Source organism: Vitis riparia, chromosome 7 (genome assembly GCF_004353265.1).
Source record: "Vitis riparia cultivar Riparia Gloire de Montpellier isolate 1030 chromosome 7, EGFV_Vit.rip_1.0, whole genome shotgun sequence".
In the NCBI taxonomy this organism is placed as follows: domain Eukaryota; kingdom Viridiplantae; phylum Streptophyta; class Magnoliopsida; order Vitales; family Vitaceae; genus Vitis; species Vitis riparia.
Genome location: NC_048437.1, coordinates 14174063 through 14198055, shown reverse-complemented (window position 1 = coordinate 14198055; position 23993 = coordinate 14174063). Strand labels below are relative to the sequence as shown.

The window sequence follows — 23993 nt, the reverse complement described above, 5'->3', positions numbered from 1 at the left end:
TGACTTCAATCATTGACCTTGTTTTTATATAGCCAAAAAATGTGGCTCATCCAGCTATAGGTTGCATTGGCCATCCACACAATAGAAATAGATGGAGTTGGGGGTCTTACATATATGGAACAATAAGAGCAAGGCAGGCAATGTAGCAACTTGTAACCAACTCTTGCTAATTATCAGCAAGGCCCCTAATATCTTACGATATTTCAGTTGGGTCTTGGATATTTTATCGTATAAGGCTATGCCTAAAACTTACACCTAATTCACCAACAGCATTACAAACTTTATGCACAAAGCAAAGTATGTATCACACTAGCGATGAACCAATATTTCTAATCCTGTATGGTATGTCTGGTCAGCCAAGTGCTAACAAAAGCTCACCATCATCTTGGACTTTGGGTGAATCCAGGAGTACTTTCTAACTTTACTTTCTTCTTTTTAAAGCCCCATCAACAGTTTTCTGAAATATCACGATTCGCCATGAAAAAACCTTCTTGCTTGAAAATGAAGTGGGACAAACCGCTTCCACCTATTTTCAAAAGAAAAAAACTCTCCATGATATCAGTGAAAATGAAAGCCATTCCCTAGTTTAGAAGAAGTTACTAGTGGAAAACAATTTAATCACAATCTCATACGATCAACTTACTGAGGCAAGTGGAGCATGTTTTTTCTGCTAGGAAATGATTTATGTTGAAATAGTCCTATTTTGTATGGCCAGCCATTTTCTCCTAGTTACATATTCATCATTTTCTATTTTGCTATGTATAAATCCAATAATAAATGAGGAAATAGCATACCGTCATAATGAGGAATCTTCATGATGAAACATAGCTGTGTTTCCTGGGTTTATTTTCACTGAAATAAACAGAACCTAAGTCAGAACAAGGAGAAAATATAACTCACAAAGCATAGTTTTGAATATTTTGATAGGCGCAAGTGCATTTAAGAAGCAAAATTCTCCTACGGTTTAGGTACAAGGTGTCACCCAAAGTGCACACCTAAATGAAGAGAGGTGCAACCCAGGGTACATGTTAATTTTATAAAAGATGATTCAAAATAAAATTCCTTGCAACAAAAAACTTTCAAGATTTGAAGCATTTAAAAGTAACATCCAACAAAAACTAATGCCATTATATAAAATTTCAATGTACAATTAGAAATTTGAAGAATAAAGGTCTTAAAAAAGAAATAAGTAAATACATGAGGTGCCCCTCTTCAACAAGAAGCATGCCTTGGTAGGTGAGGCACAATTGTTGGGGTGTGGTTTTTCCTTGAGCCTAGGTGCGCTTTAAGTGTTTCTTCAACAACTATGTCACAAAGGCCCAAAATGAAGAAACGATTGTCAAATCAGTTGTAAACTATTACTAATAGATTTACTGGTTTATGGAAGCCATTTAAGCCTAGATTCATCTGTTAACAGTAGGAATATTACACAGTTCACAGCATCAGATTGACTCCAGGACTTGCAACAAAGAAGAAAAAACCAGGCTATCAAAAGCTCAGAAGTTGGAGCAATCTTCCTCAAATATAGATATTCAAACTCAGTGATGTATATGAAGAGAGAGTACGACTTTAATGGACAACTTCAAGTGATTGTATTCTTATCCATCCCAGAGTTATAAAAATATAACCAAGATCAATCTCAAAAAATAACATGTAAAGGCCTATATATGAAAAAAGAGAAACTTACTGGATTCAAATGAATGTTTCCTTTTAGCAATCTGTTCCTCCAAATGACAGAGGAAGCAAATAGGATTCAAAATGAACATGAATATGGAACTGGCTAAACCTCTCCAACTTCTTTATGTTCTTATTGTCATCTGCTTTCCCAAAGTGGCAACTCAAGTTTCCAAAATGTGTTGTAACATTTATAAATACTGGCAAGCAGAGTAAAGCTCATCAGACTTCTGATAGGACTATAGAGAGATGACCAATATCCAATATCTTCTTTGATTTTGTATGCTTGGAAAGCAAAAATTACTGTTGCCAGAAATATTCATTCATCCATCTGATGGAAGTCATGCTAGAACATGCAGGGCTTGACAAATCAGTATGTCCCTTTCAGCAACAATTCCAGATGTCCAACAAGAGTTCAGGTTTCTGGAAGAAGGTTTTACTAATTTCAGGAACATGTTAGGCCTTTGGGGCCTTTGATTCTTTTACTTGGCTGCATCATTTTTGTACATGTATCCGGAATAAAGGTCAATGCATCGATGAATGGCAATGAACACAATTTCCCCAGCATCCCCTAGTAAAAAGGGATGGATAGATTAGATTCATAAACCATTCAAGATCATTTACTGGTTATTAGGAATTGTTCAAGCTCAGAGCTGTTTCCAATATCCACTTAAGGCATTGGTTAGGAAACTCTTTTTCTGACCCTGTCAAAATAGTGATAACTTCTTCCATCAGAGTTACTTCATCTTTCATATTGTGCTTCAGCACCTGGACCATACCAACCCCAACAAAGATAGACAAACCTTCGCATTTCCAGGCTCACCAATAGTCACCACATGAACAGACCCCATCCTTGAAGTGATGAAACCGCTTCACATCCCTCACAACAATCTCTCTGTTCACAATTTTGGAGATGAACTTGGTTGCTTCATGGCAATCACCACACACTCTAAGGTTCTTAGTGATTAGTAGTCTGGTTCCTGGCCCAGTGTTCAAGAGCCCAAAAGCAATAGCAAGTCTCTCACTATGATTACACAACATTCTTTCCTTCACTTCCTCTTCGAGATTGTGCAACACAAATTCAGTCTTTGGGACATAGCCCATAGCTTTCATCTCATAGTCCAACTTCCCCAAAACTTGCATAATCTCTTCATATTGATGGTGGCTCTTATCTTCCATCAGAAAAGCATGGAGCTTTCCATTCACTTCCATTACACTGTAACCAGGCACCTTTTTCATCCCTGTCTTCTTCATGATCTTCCTAACCTCAGCTACTTCATCCCACCTCCTTGCTGTGGCAAAGAAGTTTGAAACTAAAGCATAAATTCCTGGATCATCTGGATTTAACTCAAGGACCTTCTTTGCTGCCATCTCTCCAATCAAAAACTTCCCATGATTAAGGCAACCTGACAGGAGGGCTACCCAGATGGCAATTCCTGGTTCAGTTATCATGGAATCTATCAGTTCTTGAGCTTCTTCCACTCGTCCAGCACGAGACAAGAGATCAACCATACATGCATAGTGTTTCTCACTTGGTTGGATTTTATATTCATTAACCATGATGCTGAACCAGTACCGACCCTTTTCCACTAGACCCGAATGACTGAAGGCAGAGAGAAGAGATGCAAAAGTTGCATGGTCTGGTTTTACGTTTGTCTCCCTCATCTGGAGGAAGAGTGAGAGAGCTTCCTCCCCAGACCCATGGATTCCATAGCTGGCAATAATTGCATTCCAAGAGATCGAGTCCCTAAAGCTAATCTGATAAAAAACTGTACGTGCAGAAGAAAGGGATCCACATTTTGAGTACATGTCAATCACTGCAGTGCTGGAGACACAATCAAAGTGGAGCCTTCTCACAATATATCCATGTACAGATTTACCCAATTTCAAAAACCCAACTTGGGAACATGCTAGGAGCACACTTACTAGTGACACTGAATCGGGTTTGTATCCAAAGCTCTGCATGTCCACCACTAATTGAAGTGCATTACCTGCAAAACCATTTTGAGCAAAGCCAGAAATTAATGCACTCCATGAAATGACGTTTTTGTAAAGCATCTTCCTGAATACACAAGATGCAAGCTCCAAATGTCCATTCTTAGCATACATATCCACCAGGCTAGTTTGAACAATAACATCCATTATAATATCCTTCCTAATCATGTACCCATGTATAGAAAGACCCATTTTTGAGTGCCCAAGAGTTGTACAAGCCTGGATCAACCCCAACATCACAACCCCATCTCCTTCCACTCTCTTCTTCTGCATCTGTCGATAAATATCAACCGCTTCCCTTGCCTGGCCATTCTGTGCCAACCCTGTTATCATTGTTGTCCAACAAACAAGATCCCTTCTACCCATTTTATCAAACACCCTCATCGCTTCGTCCATCTTCCCACACTTGGCATACAAATTCAGAACCGCTGCCCCAACAAAAACATCATCCCCATACCCTTGATCAACCGCTTGGCGCCAAGTCTCCTCTCCACTCCTCAAATCCAACGACCTCGTACACGCCTTCAGCACAACAGTGTAAGTTGAGCTATCGGGTCTAACCCCTTCTGACGCCATCCGATGATAAAGACTCAAAGCTTCAAACATTGCACCTCTTCGTGAATATGCGATGATCATAGCATTCCAAGCATCTACACCACATTGAGGCGATTTATCAAACACTTGGCGCGCAGATTCGATGTGGCCCAGTCGAGCGTATGATTGTATTAGCTTCGCATTGGAGTTTCCATGACCAAAGATCCCAGTCAAGATCATGAGAGCATGGATTTTAGCAATAGTTGGTTCGTCTTTCGAGGTTATTAGAAGAGTTTTCAGACTTTTTGAACCAACAACTAACCTCATTGCCGTCACCGAGGATATGACCAAGGGCGGGAAACTCACTTCATATCATTTTCGTTGACTTTGCTATTTAACTTTTCTAGCTTCATTCTCCTTTTGTCTTTTGTATTTTATTTATTACTTCAATATTAATTGAATTATTATTAATATCAATAAATATTAATGCCCTTATTCATTTAATTACTTATATTATTAGGATTATATTATAGGAAAAAAACATATAAAATAGGAACTCAAGTTTAAAAAATATGAATTTGATAATTTAAAAATGATTAGCATTTTATACATTTTTTTATCAAATATATTACTTTTGACCGTTCTAGATATTATCTTTAACTAATGAGTGCATAAAACTTAAATTAATTTTATACGGTTTTATTTTATAATTATTTTTACATGAGTATGTAAAAACACATTATTTTTCCCAAAATTCTATCATATTTATTGGATTTGGAGGTTCAATCTCCAACATCTAATTTAAAAAAAAGAAAAAAAGGATTAGAATAAAAGGATGAACCAATAACCCGGTAGAAGAACACTCAAATACGGAAAAAAAAAAAAAAAAAGAGATAGAAGAACCATTTGATGAAGAACTAGAATAAGGAGTTAGAATATTGAAATTCTGTTATGGTCCAATTCTGACCAATAATAAATACCGAGCTTTGTGATATTTGATTAATCACAATTCAACCAAATGAAGCTCCTTAAGAGATTGAAGCTTCACCCAAAAAAAAGTCTTGCCATTGAGTGGGATTGCACTTTGAAACATGTAGGTGACAAACTCTTTTAGATTTTAGATCTTCAGATGTTTTAACCCCAATCCATCTTAAAATCCACTCAAGAGTTTGCACATTTAAGTGAAAATCAATGAATCATATGTCTTGGATGGTATTAAGGGAAATTGGAGGGAAAACTTAGAGAGAATTTAAGTTCAAATTAAACTAAAAATGAGCCAAAAGATATATAACATTCTTCAAATATCTTATTTACATTACCACAATATCATGTGGGGTAATCTAGGGGTAGCAAAGTTTGACACGATTCCCCAACCCAACACAAACTCAACACGTTTTTCGTATATTTGAGTTGAGAATAAATGCGTTTGGATCAAATTTGTATTGACTTGTATAATCTGTTTAATAAATAGATGATTTTTAGGTCAATTTGTATCACGCGAAGTTGATCTGAATTGACCCATTCAATAATCCCGCTATTAACCTAATTATATTTTTAAACCCTTTAACTCATATCTAACTCATTTTAAATTTATTTTTAAATAAATAATTTAATTGAGTTATAAACATGTTTGGTTAAGATATTAATCATATAGATATATACAAGATCTAACTCAACTTGATTATTAAATAAGAAGACTTGATTATTAAATGAGTTAAATGAGTTACGTGACGACATGTAATTTGTTTAATAATTAAGTAGTATTTGAGTTTATGTTTTTGACACGATTACTATTCATATTGGGTTTGAGTTGAGTTAAATAATAGAATATCTAACCTTTGACACGACATGAATACGACTTGCCATCCCTACACTAATCCTAACTTTGCCACATCATCTAAAGTAAAAATCTTAAACATTTACAAGTGTTTTGCACCCAGCCGTCACACTATGGGAGTTGGCCATGCTTGAAGTCGTTACCTTAACTGCAAGGAGTGGAATGCCGGCCTAGTGATGGAAGTGAAGTCATAACAAAACAAATACTATAATAAATTCAACTTTTGGCCATAATTGTTTTTTACCATGAACCTAATTTCATGTCCTAAATGTATTTTGCAGAAAGTTGCAAACACATCGTGTCAAATATTTTGAGTGCGGGTGTCATGGTGCCAACTTTAGCACCACAAAGAAACAAAATCACAACAAAATATTTTGGGGTGTAAATATTTTTGTGAGATGAAATCCTGAATTTATTGTAGAAAAACAATAATAGGGAACAAAACTATTTCGTTGCAAACAACTTTTAGAAATAAAATGATGAAATGGGAGGCATCAGGCATAAAATTAGAAACAAAGGATGAGATGTAAGATATAAGGAAGGATAAAGAGAACTATATAAGTACTCTTAGAAAAGAAAGTGATTATGTGATAATAGAAAAGAAAGTGAGATATAATAAAATGACCAGTAAATTAATTACAGAAACAGCCAATTCTATATACATGCACCAGTTTCAAAGTTGATAGTTCATTCTCTCTCGCAAGAAGTGCAGAAAAATGTCTCAGAAAAGAGATAGCAGTGCAAGCCCATCGGACGAAGAAATGAAGAAAAAGGTGAAACTTGATGCGTCTTCATTAAGTGGATCAGCTTCTGCGATTGGAAGGGCTACTAATGAAGATAGCTTGAAGCCATTAATGGAATCCAGGTAGCTTGGATTTAATTTAGGATTTTCTTCCGGATTCTCTTTTGATTCTTTCATGGATGTTTTTCATTTTTCTATCTCTTATTAATTCTCTGCATGGTTGCCAAGAAATGGTGGAAACTAAGAATACTTGTTGCCTAGTAACAAAGTGGGACAGAAGAAGAATAAAGATTAGTCAAATACAAGAGAAATTGGGTAGTTTAGTGCCTCTGAGGTGTGGGGTTATCCTAAAGATTCTCTCTTTAATTAGCTGTCTTTCATGTGAATGCTTGCCAAGAAACGCAAGAAACTGTTTAGTTCTCTTATTTTTTTCTTCCCTTTTCTCATCAACCAAACATACGGAGTAGGGTTGATGCCTTTGTGCGTTGGTTTCCATTGATTTCTTCTCCCTTTCCGACAAAATGAATTCTAGTAGTAATCAGGCGACTTTTCAAGAAGGGATTTCATGGACCACTATGGTTTGGATGACATAAAAATCAAAGAAATGGAAACAAAAAGAAAGATATCTATGAATATTAATGAATCTTTTTTATGTTTTCCTGTTGTGAATTATAATGAAAATTTTGATTTTTCATTCCTGGGTTCTTTGAACAACCAAACAGTGGATATTCTAGCATATTTATCAGAAAGGAGAAAGAGAATTGAAGTCTATCCTTGTTGGGTATGGGGACTGCCAATAAAATTGAATCCTTTTCAACTTTCTTCTTTACAGCGACAAGGCCAATACGGATTCTTCATCACTGAACATTCATGGCCAACATTCCCAAACTGAGAATATGGGGAGTCCATCTTCCTCATTAAGAAAATCGCCCAGTTCCAGCAGAGAAGAGCAGTCGCCTGGTTGGTAGATGGTGAACCAAGTGAGAGACAACTCGTCTACATGAAGAAGTTGACATTCAGCGACATCTACTATGGGAGGATGATGATTTCACTGGAATGTGCAGCAGTACTTTTCCCTGGACTCAAGAGAAGGATAATCCTACCAGTTATGGACAGTAAGAGGCAGCTCTGGGATATAGAGGCTTCATTCGATGAGTTGAGCTCTTGCTACATGCTTCGGGCGAACTGGAATACATTTGCCAATGAACATGGTTTAAGACCCGAAGATAAAATTTTCTTCTACAAAGACCCCAAGCTTGACTACTACTTGATTGAATATTAAAAACGGGGAGGGAATGGGCAATTGCCAGGGAGAGTTGCTGCTGAAGACAAGTGAGGGGCAGTTTTGGGTCGTGCAATGCATCGGAGACAAGGTACGTTAATTTTCTCACATGCCTGCTTCTTTCACCGTGTCAAGAGCATGATATCCATATTGAAACAAAATCCAAAAAGTTTAAGCTCTTAAGAAAATTGGTATTTTAACATAATATCAGAGTTTGATTTGACGGGAGATTATGGGTTTAAGCTGCTTTTCTACAATTTGCATTTGCATTTCCCTCATTTGTTTCATGTGAATCTCTGAATTTTGTTGCCTCTCCATGCCTTTATTGTATATGAATCCACACTTTTGTTGTATATGAATCTCCAAATTCTTCAAATTTTGTCTACGCCACAATTTGCATTTCTCTAATTTATTTGTTATATATGAATCTCCAAATCTCCAAATTTTGTTCACTTCTCCACTTGTGGGTAGGAGGAAATTGTGTTTGTCTCTCCGTGGGTATGAGGCAAATTACTTTTAGAAAAATTGATAGTTTTGTTAATTTTTAACCCAAAAACAAGAAATCTTTTAAAAATATTTTTTATTGCTAATTGGTATTTTAACATAGTATAAGAGTTTGGTTTGACCAAAGGTCATGAATTTGAGCTATCTTTCCGCAATTTGCATTTGTATTTCCCTCATTTGTTTTATATGAATCTCTGTGTTTCTCTCCACGCCTTGGTTGTATATGAATGTCCAAATTCTTCAAATTTTATCCACACCTGCGCAAATTCCATTTCCCCCATTTATTTGTTGTATATGAATTTCCAAATTCTGTCCGTTTCTCCACTTTTGGGTATGGGGAAATTTTGTCAGTCTCTCCACATGCAGGTATGAGACAAGCTACTCTTAGGAAAATTGATAGTTTTATTAATTTTTAACCCAAAAACAAGAAATCTTTTAAAAGGGTTTTTAATTGCTTTGAATTTTTCTTTGTGAAAAATCTAACATTGTTTAATTATTTTTTATTCATTCAGGTTAATCCAAAGCTTTTTATCATTTCCATATGTGAAAATAACAAGATTGATGAGCAAAAGAAGGAAGAAGGAGAAAGGAAAGATCAACATTGTATGCAGTCACCAGCTTCCTTTATTAGGCATATATATATATATATATATATATATATATGTAGTGTCTGTCTGTAACATGGAGCACTGAGAGCTTACAAAGAGTCTGCATGACTGATGTGATTTTTAGTTCGGTTTCAGTATGGTGATTAATTCGATCTCCTAGCATCAGACTTGGCAAATTTGTTGGACAGCAGGATCTTTGACTTTTTCCTTAACAAATAATACCTAATTACTTGGAAAATAAGGAACAGTCATACCTTTATATGGTTATATTAGGGTTATCAAAATGACTCGTATAAGTTTATTAATTTAGATATTTAATTTAAAAATTGTAGAAAAGTAAAAAATTCTCTTTGGTTATGAATATCATATTGTTGAGAAATTAAATAACTAATTAGAGTAAAATTTATATATTTGATTATAAAAAATTTGAAATTAAAAGCTTACTTAAAATTATAAACAAGTATAGAAATAAAAATTTCTTTTATTAATTTTGTATGTTATAAATATTGCCTTAAAATTAAATAATAAAATTAATTAACATTTAAAAACAACTAAAAAGTATTTTTAAAGTGGTATTTTTATAAATTTAATTAAAATATTAAATAATGTTAAATAAGTTAGAATTGTGTTCATGGGTTATAACATACTAATAAGTCATTATAGAATCAATCCTACCCATTTAACAAATAGGTCATGTGGTGTTATCCGTACAATAAATAAAGTTATAATCATACTAATAATTTATTTGTTCAATTCATATAAAAACAACACGGACAAAAAAGTAAGCTACACGGTAAGAAAAAAAGGTAATCATGTAAAAAGATAAGATTTATCATGGTTTGCATTCACAAGAAAAGAGGAAATCAATTCATTAGCAGATATTTGAATATTTAGAAACTCTCAAATTCTAAAAGTCATTTTTAAGTGGTGTTTATTTTTTGGTTAAATAAAAAAAAACAAAATATTTAAGTGCGGCTCTATGGAAAGGTTCTTATGGTTATGTAAGGGTTTAGTGATCAACTCCTCTAGCAATTGTTTTGATAGAACAAGGTTTCAAAGCGACAAAATTGATGAAGTTATGAAGACGGATGTCTTGTGGTGAATGGAACCAGGTAACTATTCAGAAATACAATATCTTCATGACTTGGAGAGCAATTGTTCTATTTAACTAAAAGTAATTTGTTGATATCAACTAATATAATTAAAAGGAATTTGTTATCAATAAATTCGATTTAGTTATGTTGGTTGATATCATTATGTTAGTTTTAATTGAATAAAAAGTCAAATATTTTGGTTTTTTTTATTCAGCAAAAAAACAAACACTACTTATACTCAAAATGACTCACGATTTATATCACATGCTTTTTCGATTTCATAGGAATATCCAATCTAAGGGATAAGTTTTTTTTGCAACAAAATATCTATTAAGGTGGGATACTTATAACAAAAGAAATCAAATAATTTGTTAGAAAATATTCAAAACTTAAAATGGCCTAGAAGAAAATTTAAGAGGCTTTTCCTCACCTTTGGTATGAAGAAAACAAAAATGATTTATTTTTTAAAGAGGCCAAAAAAATTGGTATTTTAAGAAAAATTAGTTACAGTAAAACCATTTATATACGTACACCAATTTCAAAGTTGATATTTCATTCTCTCTCTCAAGTGCAGAAAAATGTCTCAGAAAAGAGATGGTAGTGCAAGTCCATCGGATGAAGAAATGAAGAAAAAGGTGAAACTTGATGCATCTTCATCAAGTGGATCAGCTTCTGTGATTGGAACGCCTACTAATGAAGATGGCTCGAAGCCATTAATGGAATCCAGGTATCTTGGATTCAACTTAGGATTTTCTTCCGGATTCTCTTTTGATTCTTTCATGGCTGTTTTTCACTTCTCTATCTCTTAGTAATTCTCTGCTTGGTTGCCAAGAAACTAAGAATTCTTGTTGCCTAGTAACAAAGTGGGACTGAAGAAGAATAAAGATTAGCCAAATACAAGAGAAATTGGCTAGTTTATTGCCTTTGCAGGGTGTAGGATTTTCTTTTTTGTTTGTTTGGTTTTGTTTGTTTTTGTGTTTTCCATCCCTTTTCTTATCTACCAAACATAGAGAGTAGAGTAGGGTCTTTGACTCGGCAAATTTGTTAGACTAGAGGATCTTTGACTTTTTCCTAACAAATAATACCTAATTACTTCAAAAAATGAGGAACTATATCCTTATTATAAAATTATAAACAAGTATAAAAATAAATATTTATTTTATTAATTTTGTACCTTATAAATATATTATATCTTAAAATTAAATAAAAAAATTAATTAAAATTTTAAAAACAACTAAAAGTATTTTTATAAATTTAAAATCTTAAATATGTTAAATAAAATATAATTGTGTTAACTTATTTAATAAGTCATTGTGGAATCAATCCTACTCATTTAAGAAATAGGTCATATTGTGTTATCCGCATAATAAATAAAGTTATAATCATGCTAATAAATTATTTATATCAATTCATACAAAATAAAAAAACTCATTTATTAAAGATATTAGAAGGGTGGTGTTCTTCATACAATAAATAATTATTAAATTTTTTGCATTTCTCACCTTGATGCAAACTCCACACAATTTGAGTCATTGTTACTTTTGCTGTCTATAATATTTAGTATTTCTTACTTGACATGCACTTAACAAAACCCGAACCATTGTCATCCCATATCTCCCTCATTGTTTTTTCCATTTATTGTCATCCCATATCTCCCTCATTGTTTTTCCCATTTATATTGAATATAAAATCTTCTAATAAACAATGCATGCTACACTTTACCATGCAAAAATATAAAGAAAAATATCATACATTTAGAAGTTTATTTTTCAAACCACTTTACAAAACAAATATGCAAACAAGGAATTAAAATGCCAAAGTAAAAAACTTCTATAGCATGCAAGTACATTCCCAAGTGGTCAACCCTAGTGGTCGGTGAGTTAGTTATGGAAACAGTTGTTTCTACAACATAGACTTGGCTCATCTATGTAGAACATGTATGACAACATAGACTTGGAGGTAAAAACAATCCCCCAGTATAGACTAGTTTGAAGTTGATAATCTCTCTCTCAAATCAAAAATGAAAAAAATGTCTGACAAAGGGGACAGTGCAAGTTTCCCAGATGAAGAGAAGAAGAAGAAGAAGAAGAAGAAGGAGAAGAGGGGTAGTTCATCGGCAAGTTGCACCGGCAAAGACCAGTCTTTCGGAAAGATGAATAGGAGAACCCTCCTCTACAAGAAGAGCTTAACCCTTGACGATGTCACCAAGTTCAAGATCATGATTCCACTAGAATCTGGTAGAAAATTTCTCGCAGAACCTGAGAAAATTGACGGAAAATATCAGAGCAAAATGGTGTTACTTATGGACCATGACCAACAGATCTGGCCGATGGAGGTTTCATTCGAAGAGCTGAGCAGCTCCTACGTGCTTTGTTTGAACTGGGACAAATATTTCAGGAGATATGAATTGGAGGCGGAGGATGTGATTTTCTTATATTTCGACCCCGAAATTCCCAGTTTTGGTCACTTCCTGATTGAATATGAAAAAAAAGGGTGCTTTTGATCCGCCTGCAAGTGCAACTCGAGCCCATTAATGAAGAAGAAACCCAGGTCTTAATTTACAAGAAAGTGAAATTCAGAATTTTCTTTCATGAATATTTTAGCCCTCTATCCCTCTTTTAACCTCTTCTTGGTTGCCAATAAAAGGTGGAAATTAAGAATTATGCCACATTAATTATGACCTCTCTCTTTGTTATTCCATTTTTTTTTCCTTTCTTTTTTCTCATCAACCAAACACACGAGTAGGTTAATTTGGTTGGTCTGCGGGGTTTAGAGATCTCCACAGGATTCTCTCTTGCAGTTCCTCTAGAATTTCTTTAGCTCTTCATCATGTAATAACTTGGGATCTTTATATGTGGATTGAGTAAAGATAAACCATTGTGTCTCATATGTGCTTTTGTTTCTTTTTCTCACCAACCAAACACAGGAGCAGTGTTGATGCCTTTCAAAGAAATAGAATTCTCGTTACAAACACCACCTAAGTTGTACATGTTCTAGCCATATTTGTTGGCTAGGGACTTCCAATTACACCGAAAAATTAATTTTATTTTCAACCTTTTCATTTACAGAAACCAGGATGATATTAATTCTCAAACCAAGAAGATGGGTCCTTCTTCCTCGTCAGCAGGACCAGCAAGGCGCAGAAGAAAAGACCAACCTTCCAGCAAGATAAATAAGAGAACCCTCCTCTACAAGAAAAGCTTAACCCATGACGATGTCTCCTTCTGCAGGCTCCTGATTCCACTAGAATCCGGTAGAAAATTTCTCCCTGAACCTAAGAAATATAACGGAGTGTATGAAAAAATAGGAATATCATTTATAGACCATGAGGGAGACATATGGAGGATGGAGGCTGCATTCGAAGAGCTGAGCAGCTCCTACATGCTTTGGTTGAACTGGGACAGATATTTGAAGATGTTTGAATTGGAGCCCGCCGATGCCATTTTCTTTTACGATGTTCCCGATAGTAAAAACTACTTGATTGAATATGAAAAAAAGGGGCGCGACAGCAATCCCACAGAGACAACTTGAGAAGCCTTTTTGGTGGGTCAATGCATTCAAAATCTAGCTAGGTAATTAAGAGCATGTCTGGTTGTGATTCTAAAAAAACGTTTCTAACCTTCTTAACACTTAAATGATACAAATTTTTAAGTGTTAAAAATATTAGAAGCACTTCTTTAGAATTACTATCAAACGGTTCTAACATTGTTCCTTCTTCTTCAAAGGAGACTTAGTTTTAATCAACTCTTTACATGTAGAATCTTGCTTCCCATATGTTTCATCTACATTCTTAAAACATTCGATAGCTGATTTGCAGTTTCAAAATGTCATACCTTGTGATGACAGAAAAGTACTGATAGCTAAGAGGAAAAACTCACTACAAGAATAAGAGCTTTTAGCGGCAGCCATGACTAAAACTTACAAATGGCATGACTATAACATCTTGTTGAGTAACAAATTGACCGCACTGCAGAGTGTAGGTGTAGGGGGTGTGTCGATTACTTATTGTTGCGGTCGCTACCATTTCTGTCACTATAGGCCACTAAAGTATAGTTCAGTCTTAGATATTAAGTACTAAAGGAAGTGTACCCAAAACAATTCACATGACTAGCAATCAAGGATCGATTTCCTAAAAAGAAAGTAGAGAACCATTTGCCTTCTTCAACAAAAGAACCTACATAAACAAACAACTGAAATTTAAAAAATTAATTAAGTTTTCTAACTGCTTCAAAAGCCAATAGAACGAGTAAAGAAATTGAATTAAGGGAAGTTGGAAGTCATGGGGAGAGGGTAAAAATTGAAAGAGTAAAAATTATTTAAGTTAATAGAAATTGAAAGTATTGCATCAGATTTCTACATCAAAAGCGCTAGTCTTGTGTTTGGATAGTACACTGAGTTCCCTAATCTTGTTTTCTGCATTGTGCTAGAAATAAGTCTATTTTACAACTTGATTGAAATCTCTAAATATGATTTTTGCAAGTGCTTTTGCACCAGCCTCACCAAGGTAACAAATCCACAGAATGCTTGCAATTCATGAGTCTTTTTCAGCAAATGGCACATCTAGTGCACCACTAGTAATTAAGAACCAAGACCAGGGGCTTTTGAATTGCAGTGGCAATAAAGGAAACAAGGCCATCTGTTTTCCAGGCCAGAGAAGACTAATCCTAACATGATAAAAATGAGTTAGAACAAATTTTGAAAGAAAAAAAAAAAAAAAATGTAATTTCAGTTTTTCAAATGGATAATGAATCTATACTCTTCTTATTCAAATGCAAGAATTTTGTATCACATTCTTCAAAAGCAAAATACAATGAATTTATTGCTACTAATTAAGGTAGTAATCATGTCCTAGAGCTACTTCATTGTATCACTATGTTGACCTTCATATGAGCTAGAGGCTTGATTCTAAATTGTGACGGTAGTAGTTATCAGGGAGTCAACTCAGAGATAAAATTTAGCTAATAATGAGGTCTGAAAATCTAAAAAGAAGCATGGTAAGAAACACAGACGAATTGTAGTTGTTATTGAGTTCCCATCTTAAGAAAGATATGAACATCTAATTTTGTCCATCTATATGTTAATCATTTTGATGAGAAATGCTAATATCATTAGAACTTAAGGCACTATATGTGAGGGAAATGCATGCCTAACCAGCCAATGAATGTTGTGGCATCAAGAGGAACAATAGGATTTGCTGCCAGAGCTAGTATTGCTGGAAATGAAATTGTGTTTAGTTTGGTTTTTACATCTAGCAAAAATATAAAGAAAAATATCCTACATCTTGAAGTTTATTTTTGAATAACTTCAATGGTTCCAAAAATATAGAAGGGAAAAACTAATTGACAAGTCCTCAAAAGTTAAAAAAGTGAAACGACCATTTCTCCATTCCTATTTTATGGAAGTCTTCCCATGTGGTCAGCCCTAATGGCCGGTAATTTAGTTATGGAAACAGTTGTTTCTACAACATAGAGACTTGGCTCATATATGTACAACCATATATGATAATATAGACTTGAAAGTAAAAGCAATCCACCAGTATAGACTAGTTTGAAGTTGATAATCTCTCTCAAATAAGAAACGAAAAAATGTACGGGACAGTGCAAGTTTCCCAGATAAAGAGACGAAGAAGAAGATGAAGCTTGATATATCTTCATCGAGCGGGTCGGCCTCTGATGTTAACAAGAAGGAGATGGCTCAGAAGACGTAATTAAGGATCCACCTGCAAGTGCGACTGTTGATGACTTAGGCAGCTTGAGCCCATTAATGGAGAATAAACCCAGGTCTTTACAAGAAACAGAAAATCAGAATTTTCTTTAATGAATATTTTAGCTCTCTCTCTCTCTCTCTCTCTCTCTCTTTCTTTTAACCTCTTCTTGGTTGCCAAGAAATGGTGGAAAATTAAGAATCACGCTACATTAATTATGACATCTCTCTTTGTTGTTTATTTTTTTGTTTCCTTTTTATTTTCTCATCAACCAAACACATGAATGGGTCAATTTGGTTCCTCTGCAGGGTTTAGGGTTTTCCTCAAGATTCTCTCTTTATATTCTCTAGAACACCTTTAGCACTTCCTCGTGTAAATGCTTGAGAAGAAACGGAAGAAACTCAGGATGTTTATACGTGGATTGAGGATAAACCATTGTCTGTCAGTTGTGCTTTTGTTCCTTAATTTTTCTCATCAACCAAACACAGAAGCAGTGTTGATGCCTTTCAAAGAAATGGAATTCTTGTTACAGGTGATTTTTCTATAAAGGAAATGAAAAGGAAAAGGAAGTCTTGAATCCTTCTGATGTTTTTTGTCGAGTGAACTAATGATAAAAAATTTGAACTTTCAATAACCAAACAGTGGAATTTCTGTGATCTTGTGTAATCTTATTTCACGCTGATCTATAATTTTAGAATTTTCGAACTTTGTTGTTGATTTACATACATTCTCAAAGAGGTGATTACTTCATGCTCTTTCATATAAGTTGTACATGTTCTAGCTATATTCGTTTTCAATCTTTTTCATTTACAGAATCCAGGATGATACCGATTCTTCATCCCAAACCAAGAAGACGGTCAGTTCATCTTCCTCGCCAACAGCATCAGCAAGTTGCAGCGGCAAAGACCAGCAGCCTTCCGGATCGGGTCAGAGAACCCTCCTCTACAAGAAGAGCTTAACCCATGACGATGTCTCCTACTGCAGGCTCATGATTCCACTAGAATCTTGTAAGGGATTTCTCGCTGAACCAGAGATAGTTGACGGAAAATACGAGACCATAATAATGATAATTATGGACCATGAGGGAACAATGTGGGAGATGGAGGCTTCGTTCGACGAGCTGAGCAGCTCCTACATGCTTTGGTTGAACTGGGACAAATATTTGAAGAAATACGAATTGGAGGCCGGGGATGTGATTTTCTTATATCAGGATCCTAGTATTCCCACTGTTAGCCACTACTTGATTGAATATGAAAAAAGGGGCCGAGAGAGCAATCCCAAGAAGACAAGTACTTGAGGCCATATAAGAAGAGAATGCGCAATCAGATTCTACATAGCTAGGTGATATTGTCAATTTCTTCTTCAAAGGAGACTCAACTTCAATTAGCTCTTTAAATGTAGAGTCTCACTTTCCATATGTATCATCTAGATTCATAAAGCATGCAAGATCAGATTTGCAGTTCCAAAAGCCCATACCAAAATCTGATCAAATCTGTATTTTTCTTGATTCTTAAGGTTGTAGAAAGAGGCTTAAATCCAGAGCTATTACCTAATTAATGGGTTTGTAACTGATCACTGCGAGAGTGGTTATATATATGGTAAAATGGCATGTGTGGATTAAATCCTAACAGCTTCTAACTAGTTAATTACAGAAAGGAACACTAATCAAATGAGGGTGTTTGTATTTTTTAGATTTTTGTTGAATGCAATTTGCTTTCAGACTTTAAGTTGTTTGTTTTTTTTTTATACTTTTTTTTTTATAACTTATTATAAATTTTTGGTTGAATAGAAAAAGTACCATGTTGGTTTTTCTTCATTTTTTCATGCTTAATAAAAATAAAATATTACAAAAACTAATAACCTAATACTTAACACTATTAAACACTGATTAGTTTAAGATTCTATTTAGAATTAAGTAAAAAAAAAACAAACACCACCTAAGACGATGTTTGGTATAATATAATAGTTGTTATTTAATGATTTAATTTAACTTTTAAGTTAAATTATTCTTTAAGTTGTTGACTTCAAACTTATTACTTAATTTTTATAGTAAGTATTAAGGTTTTTTAGGAAATGTAACTTAAAATTTATTCTAAAACATCAAATTGATATATTTATCCTCATTAATTTTTACTAATAATGTACTTTTACTAATATATAATTAAATAATAAATTTATTTGTTAAACATCTATATTTAAAGTATTATTAATACATAAGATAGCTACAAAGAAAAGATGATATATGAATGTAATTAAAGTCAGGATTACAAAATATATTTTCACTAAATATGAACAAATGAGGTAAATTAAAAATAAATTAACTATTTTAACTTAATATTTAAAGTTATTATTATTATTTTTTTTACTTTAAGTTGTGATATTAAGTTATTTTACCAAATATATTTAATCTATTTAATAATCATTTAAATTAAGTCATTAAATTAATTAACCAAACACCCTCTAACTAATTGTTACTCTTAAAATGGAAAGGTTGTGGAAAGGCTAGAGATGAAGGTTCGAACATGAGGAGAACTAAGAGAGTAAGGTAGGTGATGAAAATCAGAACAAGGTTTATAATAGAGGAAGATACTTAGATAAAAAGCTAAATGAGACCCCATGTTAGAGACAAAATTAAGGCAATTAAGGTGAATGTTCCTTTGCTAGATGCTATACTCCAAGTTCCCACTTATGCTAATTTTGTATTTGAATTATTAAGGACTTGTTTACTATTAATTAAGGAGGTTGAATGTCAATAAAAGACATTCAAAACAATACATTGATCGCCTATAAACATCCAGGTAGCTAGCCCCACTATTTCCTTTGTCATATAAGAAATTCAAAATTGAAGAGCCTCATGGTAAGTGTGAACTTGCTTCTATTTTCAGTTTCAATAGATGTTTGTAGCTCGTACAAGGTAAAGTTTATTTTAAGCTCTCTAAATCTATCATACAATCAATACTAGGCATTCAAAAAGCAAAATAGATACCATAGATATGAAGAATAATACCATATTTGCGATCTAGATATTCCTATATCAATTCCTATTGGTGTAGAATGCTTTAAAATATGATCTTGTAAACGTGATTCGTTCATTACATGGTAACAATACAAGACTTATTTAATTTATTAAATAAATGGATTAAGTTAACTTATATATAAATTGACACAAGTAACTTGCTAATACGATTATAACTCATTAAACTCGTTAACATGATCTTAACCTATTTACATGATTCTAAACCTTTTAAGCCATTAATATGATTCTAACTCGTTTAACTTATTTTATTTTTAAATTTATAAATGTATTATTTTCATGTTTTAATTGCTTTAACTTTTAAGTTTTAATTTTTTTAAAGTCTTAATTAATTTAATTATATAATTTTAATTGTAATATGCTCATAATATAAAAATTACATAAAAATTTAATTGTACACTTTTGTATTATTTATTTTCAAAGTTTTAATTATAAAATATTTTTTAACTTTATAATACAACATATAAATTATTACCTAATTATATAATTTTTAATTATATGATTTTTATAATTTTAATTTTTTTAATTTTTAAATACATTAAATTAATAAATTTATACTGGGGTCAAATGGGTCCTAAACAGTTAGGATATAAACAAGCCATATTTTGACACAATTAAGCAAATAGATCATTTTAACATGATAGAATAAATATGTAACTTGTTATGATTAAATAAATAGGTAAGTTTGACAAGAATAAGTAAATGGGTCAAATAGGTTGATTAATATACCCAAACACAATCTGTTTGTTAAATGAGTTATACAAATTGACACAATTGCAACACGAATACGATCATACCCAACCTCAACCCGCTAAAATTCATATAATTTTTTTAGTAGTAGATACATAAATATAAACTTATAAAGCAAAAATGATTGGAAAATATATTTGTAATTTTAAATCCTTGTTCTATTTTAATAAATAGAAAAATTAATAAAGTTTTTAAAAAAATTTTCATCTTATTTTCTCAAATTTCTATTTTGTTTATACTCATAATTTATGTATGTAGAATGATGATAAGTACTTAAAAACCATTAAAAACCATCTGTGCATGAACCCAAATAAAAGGTGGTCATGCTACACTTTACCATGCAAAAATATAAAGAAAAATATCATACATTTTGAAGTTTATTTTTCAAACCGGTTTACAAAACAAATATGCAAATAAAGCATCAAAATGCGAAAGTAAAGTACTTGTATAGCATGCAAGTATATTCCCAACTGGTCAACCCTAATGGCCGGTAAGTTGGTTATGGAAACAGTTATCTCTACAACATAGACTTGGCTCATATATGTAGAACCATATATAATAATATAGACTTGGAAGAAAAAACAATCCCCCAGTATAGACTAGTTTGAAGTTGATAATCTCTCTCAAATCAAGAAAAATGTCTGAGAAACTGGACAGTACAAGTTCCCCAGATGAAGAGGCGAACAAGAAGATAAAGTTTGATATACCTTCATCAAGCGGGTGGGAATGGGAATCTAGATCAAGCGGGTGGGAATCTACATCATGCGAGTGGGGATCTAGTGCTACTCAAGAAGTTCGCTCAAAAGAGGGTGCTAGTGTTCAAGAGCCGGAATCTAGTGTTAAACAAGGAGATGGCTCAGAAGGGGGTGCTACTGTTCCAGCGTTGTTCTACTCTAATGTTGGACATGGAGATGGCTCAGAAGAGGGTGCTAGTGTTCCAGGAGAAAGTGTAGCGGGTGATAACTTGAGCCCATCAACGGTGAATACTCCCAGGTGATCTTTACAAGAAACAGAAATTCAGAATTTTCTTTCATGAATATTTTAGCGTTTTATCCCTCGTTTAACCTCTTCTTGGTTGCCAAGAAATGGTGGAAATCAAGAATTATGCCACATTAATTTTGACCTCTTTCTTTGTTGTTTCATTTTTTTTCCTTTCGTTTTTCTCATCAACCAAATATAGGAATAGGTTAATTTAGTTAGTCTGCAGGGTTTAGCGTTTTCCTCAAGATTATCTCTTGAAGTTCTGTAGAATATCTTTAGCTCTTCCTCGTGTAAATGCTGGGGAGGAAAAAGAAACCAAAGAAACACATCTTTATATGTGGATTGAGTAGAGATAAACCATTGTCTCTCAATTGTGCTTTTATTCCTTTTTCCCATCAGCCAAACACAGGAGCAGAATTGATGCCTCTCAAAGAAATAGAATTCTTGTTACAGCTGATTTTTCTAGAAAGGGTTTTCTTGGACCACCCTCTCTTTGGATGACAGAAAAACAAGGGAAATGAAAAGGAAAAGGAAGTCTTGAATCCTTTTGATGTTTTTTGTTGGGTGAATTAATTGATGATAAAGAATTTGATCTTTCAATAACCAAACAGTGGAATTTCAGTGATCTTGTGTAATCATATTTCATGCTGATCAATAATTTTAGAATTTTTGAACTTTGTTGTTGATTTACATACATTCCCAAAGAGGTCACTTTGTTGTTGTTGATCTTTCAATAGCCATATATGTTGGCTAGGGACTTCTAATAACACTGAAAAATTAATTTTGTTTTGAACCTTTTCATTTACAGAAACCAGGACGACACCGCCCCAGCAGGCAGTCCATCTCACTCAGGAGCATCAGCAAGCACTTCAATTGTCTATAACAAGAGAATCCTCCGCTACAAGAAGAGCTTAACCCAAGGCGATATCTCCAGGGGCGAGCTCATGATTCCAATATTATATGGCAGAAAATTTCTCCCTGAACCTCAGGAACATGATGGAATATATGAAGACATAAAAGTAGCATTTATGGACCATAAGAGACAGGTCTGGCCGATGGAGGCTTATTTCTCAGAGCGGACCAGCTCCTACATGCTTGGGTTGAACTGGGAGAGATATGTGAAGAAATTTAAATTGGAGCCCGAGGATATGATTTTCTTTTATCATGATCCAGCTCTTCCCACTTACGACCACTACTTGATGGAATTTGAAAAAAAAGGGCGCGATAGCAAACACACGGAGAAGCCTAGCGATCCCACGGAGAAGCCTAGCGATCCCAAGGAGAAGCCTAGTGATCCCACGGAGAAGCCTAGAGATCCCAAGGAGAAGCCTAGCGATCCCAAGGAGAAGCCTAGCGATCCCACGGAGAAGCCTAGCGATCCCACGGAGAAGCCTAGCGATCCCAGGGAGAAGCCTAGCGATCCCAAGGAGAAGCCTAGCGATCCCACGGATAAGCCTAGCGATCCCAAGGACACCACTTGAGGCCAAATAAGAAAAGAAGTCTTTTTGGTGGGCGAATGCATTCAGAATCTAGCTGGGTAATATATTTTCTTCTTGTTCTTCGAAGGAGATTCAATTTTAATAATCTCTTTACATGTAGAATCTCGCTTTCCATGATGTATCATAAAACATTTGATATCAGATTTGCAGTTTGAAAATTCTTACGTTGTGATGTTAGAAAAGTACTGATAGGTAGAAGAAGGGAAAACCCACGCCAAAATCTGAACTGATCTGTATTTATTCTTGATTCTGAAGGTTGTTCAAAGAGGTTTAAATACAGAGCTATGATCAAATAACTAATTACTGAGTGGTTATATATATGGTAATGGCATTTGTAGACTAAATTCTAACAACTTCTAGCTAATTAATTACAGCAAGGAAGACTAATCAAATTGAATGATCATGACTCTTAATAGAGAGGTTTTAGATTTAAGGACTGGTTCTAACCCTGGTAGAGTGGGATAAAACTCTGTCCAAGAGAGCTCATCTAAGGGAAAGAACGGGGATAACCTCACGTGCAAGTAATGCTTTTGTTAATAAAGTATTAGCTAGGTACCATCCCTTTTAGTGGCAACCCCAAAGATGGAGTTGTTAATGAGAACAGTTTGAATCAAGAGACTAAACAATAGGAAAAAGAAGAAGGTGAGAAAATTCCTACCAAACTAGGTCCGATCAATGAAGAAATAGTGCTCGCTTCTAGCCCTATCTCCATGTTGGAATCTCTACCTTGTGCTTCTCCTATGAAAGTGAATGCACATGATGGAGAGGGTAAGAAGGTTGCCAAAAAGGAAAAAATGGTTGCAGATGGCTCTAAAGTTAGTGATAATACATTCAAGATGGAAATAGATAGTTTAAAATCCTTCAAAAAGAGGAAGAGCCAATGGCTTAAACATTTCCAAAAAGAATTTTGAAAGAATAATAAAAAAAAAGAATTATGTAATCATGCACCAAAATATATATAAGAAGTTTGACTTTTGACTTTCAAACTACATACATTTTAGGAAAAATACTCATGAAAACATCATAAGTGTTTGACACTCCCATATGCGAATTTGTCGTAAACTAAGTTTACAACATGTTCACATCTCTTTGGAACTTAAAGGTACCGACCTAATAATGGAGGTGAGATACAACCTTCAAGGAATATCCTAAATGGATGTGGGAAATGATGAGAAAACAATCATCAATCTCACTACGTCCATCAAAGATCGATATCTTCTTTCCATTACTCCATTTTGCAGTGAAGCCCCTGGTGCACACAACTGAGATATTATTCCATGCTAGCTCCTTATGGAAAGAATCGAACCTACTAGATACACCATCTTGATTTAATTGAAGTGTCTTGATATGTTCACTCAATAGGTCATCCAATTCCCCCTTAAATTCAATGAATTTATTTGAGGCATAAGATTTCTTATGTAATAGGAACATGTATCCAAACCAAGAGCATTCATCAATAATAAAAAATGATGAAGTATCCATACCCTCTCTATGTATGAACTCCAAAAGTTTCACACACATTAGTATGCACTAATTCCAAACCTTCCTTGGGTTCCATGTCCTTTAGCAACTTTGCCTCTTGGTCATTTTATCACATATGCAAGATTTGCAAATTGGAAGATCCTCTAAAATCAAAGTGTCCAGACTTGACTTGCTATTGGATCCTATTTAGATTAATATGACTTAGGCATTAGAAGCCAAATGTTTAATTAGTGATAGGTTCTTTCTTTTAATGAGATCTAACTATTATCATTA

General features: G+C 33.9%; 5 protein-coding genes across 6 annotated transcripts; 4 read left to right on the top strand and 1 right to left on the bottom strand.

Moving 5' to 3' along the window:
• On the bottom strand, positions 1-4541 carry LOC117917889 (putative pentatricopeptide repeat-containing protein At3g25060, mitochondrial). Its single transcript, XM_034834348.1, has 3 exons — positions 1688-4541; positions 795-852; positions 1-526 (listed from the first exon to the last, which is right to left on the bottom strand). The coding sequence occupies exon 1, from the start codon at positions 4528-4530 to the stop codon at positions 2494-2496; it is 2037 nt and encodes a 678-aa protein (XP_034690239.1). The 5' UTR covers positions 4531-4541; the 3' UTR covers positions 1-526; positions 795-852; positions 1688-2493.
• A 2158-nt stretch (positions 4542-6699) lies between these two features.
• LOC117919288 (AP2/ERF and B3 domain-containing transcription repressor RAV2-like) lies at positions 6700-12938 on the top strand. Of its 2 annotated transcripts, none has more exons than XM_034836433.1 (2): positions 6700-6905; positions 12320-12938. In XM_034836433.1, the coding sequence occupies exons 1-2, from the start codon at positions 6757-6759 to the stop codon at positions 12771-12773; spliced, it is 603 nt and encodes a 200-aa protein (XP_034692324.1). In that variant the 5' UTR covers positions 6700-6756; the 3' UTR covers positions 12774-12938. The 2 variants fall into 2 exon arrangements, with proteins under 2 accessions (XP_034692324.1, XP_034692323.1); XM_034836432.1 differs by lacking the exon at positions 6700-6905 and adding an exon at positions 10770-10997.
• A 434-nt stretch (positions 12939-13372) lies between these two features.
• Positions 13373-13801, top strand: LOC117918069 (B3 domain-containing protein At2g36080-like). Its single transcript, XM_034834598.1, has one exon. It carries the CDS (start codon positions 13373-13375, stop codon positions 13799-13801), a length of 429 nt encoding a protein of 142 aa, XP_034690489.1.
• Positions 13802-15924: 2123 nt separating this feature from the next.
• LOC117918068 (B3 domain-containing protein At2g36080-like) lies at positions 15925-17271 on the top strand. The gene is made up of 2 exons (XM_034834597.1): positions 15925-16050; positions 16788-17271. Exons 1-2 carry the CDS (start codon positions 16034-16036, stop codon positions 17269-17271), a joined length of 501 nt encoding a protein of 166 aa, XP_034690488.1. The 5' UTR covers positions 15925-16033.
• Positions 17272-20345: 3074 nt separating this feature from the next.
• On the top strand, positions 20346-22220 carry LOC117918067. The gene is made up of 2 exons (XM_034834596.1): positions 20346-20751; positions 21548-22220. The coding sequence occupies exons 1-2, from the start codon at positions 20396-20398 to the stop codon at positions 22218-22220; spliced, it is 1029 nt and encodes a 342-aa protein (XP_034690487.1). The 5' UTR covers positions 20346-20395.
• The last annotated feature ends 1773 nt before the right edge of the window (positions 22221-23993 follow it).